This window comes from Rhodamnia argentea, chromosome 2 (genome assembly GCF_020921035.1).
Source record: "Rhodamnia argentea isolate NSW1041297 chromosome 2, ASM2092103v1, whole genome shotgun sequence".
Taxonomy (NCBI): domain Eukaryota; kingdom Viridiplantae; phylum Streptophyta; class Magnoliopsida; order Myrtales; family Myrtaceae; genus Rhodamnia; species Rhodamnia argentea.
In genome coordinates this window covers 27,166,295-27,177,165 of record NC_063151.1, presented here as the reverse complement: position 1 = coordinate 27,177,165, position 10,871 = coordinate 27,166,295, and the positions used below count along the sequence as shown (strand labels likewise).

Sequence of the window (10,871 nt, the reverse complement as noted above, 5' to 3'; positions counted from 1 at the left end):
AGATTGTGGTTATCATGGTGAAGAAGAAGAAGAAGATGATGATGATGAGGTAAGAGTCGTCACTGGTCAATGGTCATGCACTGAAAGTTTCGATTTTTACTGCGAGCATCTATCGTCTCGGCGATGCGGTCTTCGCTGTTGGTCAGTTCATACTCATCCACCGTCCGCGCTTAGTTGTCTCCAAGCAACACATGCACGGATTGAAGCGTCCTCATAGCTCTCTCTCTCTCTCTCTCTCTGCTTGTTTGCATGTATAGAGGAATTCGTAGCTTCAGAATTTGTACGCAGAGGAGCTTATTTCTATGGATTTTGAACTCCATCCCATTGCACATCTCGTTCTTCGAGGTGCTCTCGGAGATTCGAATCGGAAGATGTGCTAGTGTGAATAGTCGTTTTATAGCTTCGAGGCTATCGTTTTCTTTTTCGTTTTCCTTTTCTTTTGGAAATTGAAAGAACGAGACAGGAGCTTCGTGGAGCGAGATTAGAACCAGTTTCTCGTGTACCATGCTTCTCCATTTTTCTTGTGCTCTGCTTCTTTTGCCTCTTTCAGAATTTAGTGATTCATGGGCTCTGTATTTAGAATTCGTGTCTATCTGTTTGTTCGCTTAATCTGATTGTTAATACTATTGTTCCTTCGGCTTTGCATAATCAGACTTGCCTTGCATGCATTATGGAGATAGATAAGTTGTGCCTTCACAATGCATGTATTGAAAGAGTTGTTCCTGGGTAATAACTTATCAGAGGTGCAATGGAGTTTCTTTTACTGGTCAAGAGAAAAAGCAGCGACCCTTTAGACAGGATGGGTGACTTGTTCCTGAGGTTCTAGCATGACCTGTCGGAAGCTCACTTGTTGGTGAAAATATCTTATATTTGAGCTCTGGATGTAGAGAGAGGTAGCTAAGCTTTAGAGACTTAAAAGATTTTGCCGGAGAGTTCCGTTACGGAGTTTGATTTTATGGCTCGTGATGCACTCTTTACTTGGATGAATGCACCCACTTCTTCGTGTTGTCCTTCTTCCTGCTTTTCTCGTGGACTGTTTCCTTTTTGTTTTGTGATTAAATGGTTAGGATGATATATTCTGTTGGAGTGGTCAATCAGGGGTTGAATCCTGTTTGCTGTTGCAGGCTTGTGAGATGATTTAAGACCTTCCACTGCTTGTGATACTCTTCCTAAAGCCCGGCTTATGCATGAAGACAATCTTCTGTCATAGTTAATGTTTCATAGAACGTGCTCTAGAAAATCAGCTCATGCGAATGGCAATGTACTAAACTTCATACTCCTGGCATTTGTTTATCTTAGTTTCCTTGCTGCAATCTTTTGCTTTTTTCGAAGTGGTTGTCTACTCAACATCGTATGACCCTTTTTGGCAATCATTCAGTTTGATGGTGGGAGTCTGATGTTGGGCCGATCAATGATCAGGAGAGATGTCTTTTCACTTTGTCGTTTGAAGAATTGGCGGATGTTTCAGCAAAGCAAAATACAAGTGAGCATGATTAAGACATAAGCTCTATCCATACAATGTCCTGGTATGTCACTAGTAGCCCATTTTGGGAGGTTTCCACCATATCGCACTCAGAACTTGAGCCAATGCCAAAAGGTTTGAGTGTAAAGACAGGAGTTCCAGTGCAACATTCTTGTGGCTTCAAACAATATCTTCAAGAGCAGGACTCATGTTCTACTCAATCGACGGGTCAATCATACAGTGAATTGCCTAATATAGGAGGAATTACTGACTATAGCCAAGCCACAGTTTCTGAACAGACAGGTCATTTACCTCTCTATCCTTGTTCTCTCTCTCTCTCTCTCTCTCTCTTGTCAGAGTTCAGCCAGTTTTATCGGAAGATCATATCATGTATGCGGGAGCGCAAAGTATGGGAAGTTGTGTTTTAGGATCTTCTCTATGAATTCTATTAGGCATCATTGATACTGTCCTGATAAACTCAAGGGACATAGCCACCACTAGTACCCTTAACCAAGTATCATTATCCTTTATCATCTGTGTGTTGGAGCTGGTATCCTAGTAGCATGATTTGAGTCTGACCAAAGCTACGCAATTCCTCAGCAAGGATTCAACTGAAATTCGCTTCTTCGTCTTCGTCAGAACATGGTGAAACTGAAGGGCAATCTGTCAGAGGACAAGCTAAATCAGTCTTGTCAATGGGAACTCAAGATTTAATCTTCCAGCCTTTAGAGGTTGATCATAGGCAATCTACTTAAAGATGAGATTTTATTAGCATGCCAGGCTAAGTTTACATGGCAGAGGATAACAATTTCTCAATGCAGGTGTGTATCCCACTCCAATATGCGGACCCATCTTTCGGTGGGTTTACACCTGCTGCTTATGGGCCACGGGCAATGGTTAGTAGCCAATGCATAATACCACTTTTTTGTTCTTCTTCTTGCTAAAAACTGTGCAAATGATGGACATGTACAATTGTCCAGTGAATCTGGTAATGGAGTGTACAAACATTCTACTCAGTCTCATTGGCATGATATCATGATTGTTCTGATTATTTGTGAAATTTAGCATTCTCGTGATAGACCCAGTAGTGTCATGTAAGGTTTTGTGTGGTCAGATCAGTCTAAGCAACTAGTATATTGTCTTTTCAATTCTCACCGACTTTGCCATGTGGTGATAGTGTCAGATTGTCAATTACAACTCTGCTCCTCTAAGTTTTATCTTCAGAGATGCTGATTGGTGCTGAATGGCATCAGAAATGAGGTGGGCTAGGGGCCAAATGTGACAGATTTAAAGTGCTTGCAGTTCTAAAGTTTGAAGGCATCGATTATTAAGTCGTTGCAAGTCCAGAAAGCAATGACATATTAATATCAATCATATTTGAACTGTTATTGCAAATTAACCTTTTTACACCCTCTAAATTATGTCTGCTTGGGGTTTCGAGAGTAGATCGGTTTCACTCATTATGGAACTTGTCAACTACATTCCAATGTTTGCCTTGTTGCTTTTAATGCTAGTACTCAACTAGCAATTCCCACAGTTATGGATACCTGCATAACCAAATTTTTCCGTGCGGTTATGAAAGACAGTGTATTTGATCGACTATGAGAAAGGTCGGCTTTGCATTTCTAGAGCTAAATGGCAAGATTTCCACCGTGTCCATGTCATAAATGTAGTGCTGTTATGCTGTAAGTCATAATTCCTACTTGATGTCTGGTCTGTATTGTCTGCCATACTTTAAATGTCAAAAGGCATAATGCAGATTAGAGTCTTGAGGAACTATAAAAATCACAGAGCCACCAAAAATTGCATCTACGAGAGACTTCATTTTGCTTCAACTATTTCCAGTGCAATATATATATTCCCTCTGCCTTCCATATTGCGTCTCTTTTCTCTTTTGAGTGTATTGAGTGAAGGGCCTCCTTGATGGTGCTGTCATATTATTCCTCAAATTCATAACATAGACCATCCTTTTCATTTAAGTAGCAACAGCAAAGCATCCATCCAATTTGATTATGAGTGTGCTGAAAAAACTAACCCTATCATTTGTCAAGTTGGTCTATGAAATCCTATGCCACATATTATATGCATAATTTTTGCCTTTTCTTCTGACTTTGCATCTCCTTTGCTCTTTGCTCTCTGCTTTCTATAATTTAATGATTCTTTTTCTAGGTACTTCCTCTTTGGTATAGTGTCTCGAGATTGAAGGCACATTCCAAAGTTTATTTTATAGCAGCCTTTTCTTTAACACAAATGCTATATGGTTTCAACTCTGTGGTTTTTCTAACCGCGGTGGTTTTCACGTAGATTCCGATCATTTTTTCGGTCGTGTTCAAATGGAACTCTATTTAAACACCATTAGTCCAACTTGCAACGAGGCAAGAATGTGTCTTCTCTGTTACGGTCTCATAAGCTATATGCCTCTGAAATGTCGGCAGATCTCTTACCCTCGAATGGCTCGAACAATACCTTCTCGACTGCCTCTGCCCTTTGATATGACGCGAGAAGAACCAATCTATGTAAATGCAAAACAGTATCATGGTATTCTCAGGAGAAGACAGTACCGCGCGAAGCTCGAGGCCGAAAACAAGCTCATCAAGGATAGAAAGGTACACACCTGCAAAAGGACAAGATACTATATCGCTTTTCCTTCTATTGGCTGACTTCTAGACATAGATGTGATGGTTTGACAGAATTTAACATTAGATCGAAGTAGAAGCTCGCTCCTTAGTTCAAATCTATGAACTTTTTTTCTTAACTTCCTCAATCACTTAGGTAGAATCTACCTCCAAAATGCAGGGAGCCTTGAGCACTGGGATGCCTTTTTATCTGAATAATTACATAGGTTGAGCTAATAGTAGCTAGCTCATACACGAGGGGAAATGTTAAGAACTTGGATTACACTCCTGTTTACTAGTGCAAGCTTCTAGACTGGTGTTGGACCGACGAAATTTCATGCACCAAATCTAGGTCTAGACGTATCTCATAAGAAATAAAGTCCAGAACTGATCTATTATAATGTATGCAGCCTTACCTTCACGAATCTCGGCATTATCATGCATTAAGAAGAGCAAGAGGATCTGGCGGGCGTTTTCTCTCGAAGGATCAGAAAAAATCAAAATTTACCTCCCTTAATCATGAATCAAATGTCACAAGCACAGCAAAGGTGTCTTCAGCCAGTGATCTACTGAATTCAGAGGTGTGTCAGCTGAAAGATGACAGAGACACTGGCACCGCTACCTCTTGCTCTGAAACGACACATACCACCACCAGTAGTGAGGCTATCCCAGAATCAAATTTTAGGTTCTTTGGTCAACCTTGGCATGTGAGGACCACGTCTGATCCTTCTTGTGACATTCATTATAGTGGGGATATTTGCCATCTTTCTCTGCCAGGTGACACATGAGTCAGAACAACAATCACAGTCGGTGGCTGTGTGAATTGGGTGCTGAAATGGAGAAAGTACAGCTGCTGGTGTTCAATGGGAAGTCATCCTTGGCTCTGTTAGTGTTGCGTCTTGTTTGCTAGCCTTTTCAAAACTATTTAACTCCGGGCTTGTCAAAACATACGATCTCTGTTCTGAAACTGTCGTCGTAAATAAGCTCGTTTAAACGCACGAACAACACACGCCTCAATGGTGCAACTTGAAAGTGCGGAGCAGATGTTATTATGCGAAGCATGTAAGATGTTTGCCTGACTATTCTCGGAATTTTAGTTACATGTTCTTTGACTACCATAAGAGGGGAAGATGATCTTTTGATAGGTTATGTTTGCCTGAATATGCCTGATGTTGTCAGTTTGGGCTGTTCCGGTCAGCCCAAGCCCGACAGACTCGATCCATGTCTTAAATAGGTTATAAGGATCGCAAGTACTTAATCATGGATGGACTTTTGCATATGAAAAGCCCGGGTCCATTTGAGTAGCAGCAAGCTCATGTCACTCGCAATGAACAGAGGAGGAAGAAAAAACAGAGTGGATGTCCCACAAGTTGCAGGGCAGACAACTAAAATCCAAAACAGCACAAAGCCCCGCTCATCATTCATAACCGATCCCGACGTTTTCCTTTATCTAAGAACCCGCCCAGAACTCTGTTTTTTTTTTTTTTTTTTACCTTTTTCCTCCTTTTGGTGAAACTGAATACCACATTTATGGTGTGATGCTCAATCTTTGAACTGTCAGCATTCATCAAAAGGATAAGTGGGGAACGATCGTGTACCAAGCACTGTCATATCGCATCACCTGTCCCTCGTCAAATTTGATTGCGGGGGCTCACAGAATCGTGCTCAATCTGCATTTCGAGCTCAGCTTATGGAATCCTCATACACTTCTGCAGTAGCTTCGCGGGATGATCGTGTTCCTTACCCTCTAAAGCAAAGGCGGCGGTATTACACTCGTGAGAATGGGACTCAATTCTCGGACAGAGGAAACTGTTACAAAAGAAATCTCCATTTGCATAGAGATGATCTTATTCTTTTGAGAGAAAGAGAAGTTTGCGAAAGAGAGAGGGATACAACATTTTGGGATTACAAGAAGAAACATTTTATTCCAATTTCCCTGTCTATGATTCAACATTCGATGTGGATAATGAACGGTTTCTGTGGGATACGACTCAACTCGACTCGATTACAATCTCACTTCCAAGAACAGTCAATCAATCTGAACATCTATGCACAAGAAAATGGAAAATAAACTTGAACAGAAAAGGAAAAAAAAATCTTTGTTCTTGAACAAAACCTCATCAATGTCGCCGAAATCATCCTGGTTTCTCATCCTGTTCTTTCTGGGGCCAAATTGGACCTCCTCTGCTTCAGGGAGTTCGCCTTCTCCAGGTTCAACCCAGCTCTGAATCTCGCGATGAAATTGTCCGCCTTCGTGTCCACGTCCGGGCTCGGACAGAAGGCCGGCGACGTCGCTTCCGATGACGCGTTGGACGGGCTCTCAGTGATCCCTGAGACGCTGGCCTCATCGTCGCCCTCCTCGTCCTCGGTATCTGGCGAACCATGGTGCCAGACGTTCGTGCTCTTGATCCTCACGTAGTCGCCGCGCACAGGAAACTTCCATGACGGCACCTTGAAAGGTGGCGGAGGAGGAGGTGGAGGGATCGCGATCAACGGCGACTGGTTGCCGCTGTTGATGTTGTCATCCGAAGACTCGTAGTTTAGTGTCGTTGTCACGGGAGCATGAGATTTGTTGATGGTGATCAAATTTGCGGTCGACTGAGAAAATGCAGGTGGTCTTGCCCTGGTCTTGCGCTGAGCTGCCGGAGGCGGTGGAACTGGCGGCGGAGGTGGCGGAGCCGGGAGAACTTTCCTTGTCTTGCCCTTTTTGGATGGGAACAGAGTGTGGAACACAGACGGAGGTGGTGGGGGTGGCGGTGGTGGTGGCGGGGGCGGAAGGCGGGAAGATGACGGCAGTGGCTGGGAGCCGAGGAGGGCCTCGAAGTTCTCGGCGCTCTTTTGTCTCTGCTTCTTCCTCCTCATCTTCAGTGAGCTCAAGAACTCCTTGGTCACCGATCCACCTCTCTTTTTCCCACTCCCCTCCTCCATCGGGTGAAACACGGGCTTTGGCGGCGGCGGCGGTGGCGGCGGCGGCGCCGCTGGCGGTTTTTCAACCTCATCCTTAGGCTTGTGCGCAACAGTCTCATAAGTCCTCTTCGGCTTCCGTTTATTTCCAGATGCCCGAACTCGCGGCGGAGGCTCCTGCTTCTCCGGCGGAGGGGGAGCAGACGGCGGAGGCGGCGCTGCTGGCGGTTTTTCAACCTCATCCTTAGGCTTGTGAGCAACAGTCTCATACGTCCTCTTCGGCTTCCGTATATTTCCAGATGCCCGAACTCGCGGCGGAGGCTCCGGCGTCTCCGGCGGAGAAGGCGGCGGTGGCGGCGGAGCAGACGGCGGTGGCGTGACTGGAACTTCCATTTTCTCGACTGCAGCACTACGATCGCGACTATCATCGGCAACTACACGCTTGATCTCGAACTTCTTCTCTTCTTCGTCGTCATCTTCCTCTTTCCATCTTCTCCTGGAATAGACGGGTTCCGACCCGACACCCCGACCCGCGACAAGATGGGTATCGTCGTAGAATCTCCGCCGTCCTTCGCCGTAAGCCCACGGGGAGTCCTGCGCCCTCAGATCGGGGTACGAGCTGCTGTTTCTCATCCTCCCAAACGAGCTCGAGGAGAACCCATATTCGTTCCGCTCGGAGCTCCGACGATCGTAGCTGTCATACCCCGTGTATGGCGTCGCCGGGTTCGACGACGACGACGACTTCTGCAAGTCCGACCTCGGGTACGAACCCGGCGACCCCCCGTCTTCGCCGTGGTTGGATCTGCTGAGGAACCCGCAGATGATGGCGAAGAGGACGAGTACGAGGTTGAGAGAGTCCCAGCTCTTCTTGACGGAATGGGGTCTGAAGATCTTGGAAGAGAGGCTGAGGAAGGGCGGGACGACGAAGAAGACGAAGGCGATGAAGGCGGCGAGGAAGAGCAGGAGGAGGACGCCGGGGCCGGGGAGGAGGGCGGACGAGCCGCGGCGGGTCCGGCGCGGGTTGGCGGAGGTCTGGAGCCAGAAGGGTGGCGTGTCGGCGTCGTCTTCTTCCATGGCTGTGTGGTTGAGCTGGTTTTTGCTTGTGGGGATTAGCTTTTGTGCAGAGCTTTTCTGCCTGTGATTTTAAGGGCTTTCTCGGAACGAGGAGCCGAAAGGAGAGTTTTATTTATACGTGCGCGGCGGGGATGAAAATGGGTGGAGCGGGGTGCCAATCATTATGCCGTGATGTAGGGGTCATTTACCTTAGGAATAATAACATCGAAAACTCTATACCATACGTCCATGATAAATTTATTACTTTTAAATCGATATATCTATGATAAATTTACCCTTCATTAATTTTCATTAAATTTGACCATTAAATTACCGAGTTAGATAGTACGTGGCGGTCCATGGATATACTCGTTTAGGATTTTTATCTTTTATTTATCACAGGTATATCAATTTGGGGTTCTTCGTAGTATTAACGCAATTTAACGAAATGATAAATTTATCACAAATGTATCAATTTGAAATTTTTCGCGATAAAAAAAATTAGTTTAAATTTATTACGGATGTATTAGTTTAAGTTTTTTTTATGGTTAAAAAAATAATTTGTGATAAATTTATCATAAATGTGCTGGTTTGAGATTTTTCATGATCGAAAAAATGGTTCGGAGTAAATTTATCACAAGTGTATTTGTTTAGAGTTTTTCGTGGTATTAAGCCTTTATTTTATAATATCAGTATTAATAATGATTATCGTTAATCGAGATTTATAAAATTAAGTAGGAAGATTTTCGTGAATCAAAAGTTAATCGGGACATACATGTCGTGATGGAAATTCATGGAAAATGCAGGGAACCTAAGTGGTTTTCGTGCTCCCGAAGTTTGCTGTCACGTGAAGAATGACAGCGAAACAAACGCGGCTCATCTCATGCAGAGTCGAGTCTCAACGCCGTTTTTGTTTTTGGTCGGAACTGTACCCCTTTTGCTGTCGAGTCGAGTCTCAAGTTCAACGTTGTTGGGAGTTGCAGTAAAACAGTACACCACGTGCGAAGCTTCGCTAGCCTGGGCTCGTCCAAGTTTGACCATGAGCGCCGAAGACTGGGCTTGCAAAAAAAAAAAAAAAATTTACCCTCGTAAAAAGGTAATTTTACTTTGTCGTAAAAGCTTCATTTTATCGTCCGGCGCTATCCTCTTCAATTCTCTACCCAATCCTCTTTTACTGCTCTTTTCTAGGTCGGTGAATGCGAAGGCATGAAAAGTAACGTCGCCATCCCCGTTGAGGGCATCCCCGACCGTTGGCTAACTGCCTTTTCCTACCCCGTCGGTCCGAACATGTAGGTTTCCATGGCCATTGATTCATCGCACCTGATTTGAAATTGAAAGCCTCTCCACGTTCCCGTCCCCATGTTGTCTAATTCGCATTTATTTTTACTTTCCCGCGCTGATTAAATGACCCACCGTATGTACGTCACGGACCCATCATGAGATATGAGAGTGCTTTTATTTTTCTTTTCACGGGACATTATAAAATATCAAGTTGGAATAAATTTCTTCTACCTCGCGACAGAATAAAACGATAAGTGTCCATCGAACCCAATAGTGGATCTAATAGTACATGGGGCTCATCCAAGTTCACCTCGTGCCATATGCACTCGAACATCACTTTTGGACAGATTTGGACAGGGCTATTCAGTTATGACGCTCGGATTGATCCGGCCTGATTGAGTACATAAGACCCAACATTTTTGTACATAAACTTTTCGATGTGGGCATGGAGCAACAAATTAGACCCGATCTCAGAGCACGGCCGGACCTGGGTCGGACCCCACCCATCAATCACCTCTGTCTAAATTTCGACCCTAGGTTGTAAATGTACTGGCCGCTACTCACCATGTCAATTACCTAGTATGACCCCCCCAAAAAAAAAAGAACTGACTTATCGACAAGAAAGTAGTTCGCCTATAGGCCAAAACTCCAAATAAAACAAACAATTTCCAACGAGGGCTAGCACTGAAATTGCCTATGGTCACCATGGAAACACTACCAATCCGCAAGCTACGCTGCTTTTTCAGTTTTGAGTGTCGTCTTCGGACAGAGCTCATATGTGTATATAAAAAGGACAACGACGAGTTCATACAGTTGAGGAAGGAAAGTGGGTCCCCTTCTTATTTATTTTAAATGAAATTCAAAGAAACCGCGTCGTTCATTTGTTACCTGTCCTTATCGTCCAACCTTTCCATTTTTGTTCTTCACGGAAGCTTTAAAAAAAATGAAAAATAAATAAAAATAAAACAATTTGCGAATTATTAATGACGTTGATTGTTCTATTACCATTGATTGCTATAAAAAATCCTCATGTCATCATGCCAATCGACTTTTGACCAAATGAATTGCTCGGGATCTTAAGTCGTCCGCTACCTAATCCTCTAACGTGTTTTGGAGCCGCAGCATATTCCATTTCTTTACAATCACTTCTTAATCGACCCCCCCAAATGAAAACTTGGCGGTTAAGGAATGATCGAAATCGCGCACGGTGATTGCGGTTCCTTGCGTCATCGCCGGCGAGGGAAAAATCGAGTCTGCGGATGTGTTGAGGTCCCGGTCGCCGAATAGATTCAAGAAAGTGTTTTAAGCTTGCTCGATATTAAAAGCCTAGATGGGGCGGTTTCGAGCTCGTGTTATTCGGCAAGATGCGGACACGATCAAACTTTCTTATATTGGTCCACATTGAAATCTAATTAAAAACATGAACTTTGCATCACATGATGAGAAATATCCGAAGACTCTTAGCTACGAGCTAGCTTGATTGAGCGAGCAAACAGATAAGTGACAGGAAGAAACTTGGGCTTGCGAGCATAACAACTCCCAATTTCTCACGCTAT

The 10,871-nt window shown here is 44.1% G+C and overlaps 2 protein-coding genes across 2 annotated transcripts; one reads left to right on the top strand and one right to left on the bottom strand.

Annotated features, from left to right (window-relative positions):
• The first annotated feature begins 1,182 nt into the window (after positions 1-1,182).
• LOC115737591 (nuclear transcription factor Y subunit A-3-like) lies at positions 1,183-5,172 on the top strand. The gene is made up of 5 exons (XM_030669780.2): positions 1,183-1,765; positions 2,102-2,193; positions 2,284-2,358; positions 3,898-4,068; positions 4,488-5,172. Exons 1-5 carry the CDS (start codon positions 1,519-1,521, stop codon positions 4,863-4,865), a joined length of 963 nt encoding a protein of 320 aa, XP_030525640.1. The 5' UTR covers positions 1,183-1,518; the 3' UTR covers positions 4,866-5,172.
• Positions 5,173-5,971: 799 nt separating this feature from the next.
• On the bottom strand, positions 5,972-8,134 carry LOC115737607 (formin-like protein 5). The gene is made up of 2 exons (XM_048274021.1): positions 7,326-8,134; positions 5,972-7,151 (listed from the first exon to the last, which is right to left on the bottom strand). The coding sequence occupies exons 1-2, from the start codon at positions 8,053-8,055 to the stop codon at positions 6,226-6,228; spliced, it is 1,656 nt and encodes a 551-aa protein (XP_048129978.1). The 5' UTR covers positions 8,056-8,134; the 3' UTR covers positions 5,972-6,225.
• Positions 8,135-10,871: the final 2,737 nt, after the last annotated feature.

Coding starts and splice junctions, on each gene's coding strand:
- LOC115737591 (XM_030669780.2), top strand. CDS start 1,519: ATGTCCTGGTATGTCACTAGTAGCCCATTTTGGGAGGTTTCCACCATA. Junction 2,194..2,283: donor TAATCTTCCAGCCTTTAGAG/GTTGATCATAGG, acceptor TTCTCAATGCAG/GTGTGTATCCCACTCCAATA. Junction 4,069..4,487: donor AGCTCATCAAGGATAGAAAG/GTACACACCTGC, acceptor TAATGTATGCAG/CCTTACCTTCACGAATCTCG.
- LOC115737607 (XM_048274021.1), bottom strand. CDS start 8,055: ATGGAAGAAGACGACGCCGACACGCCACCCTTCTGGCTCCAGACCTCC. Junction 7,152..7,325: donor TGCTCCGCCGCCACCGCCGC/CTTCTCCGCCGG, acceptor AGCAGGAGCCTC/CGCCGCGAGTTCGGGCATCT.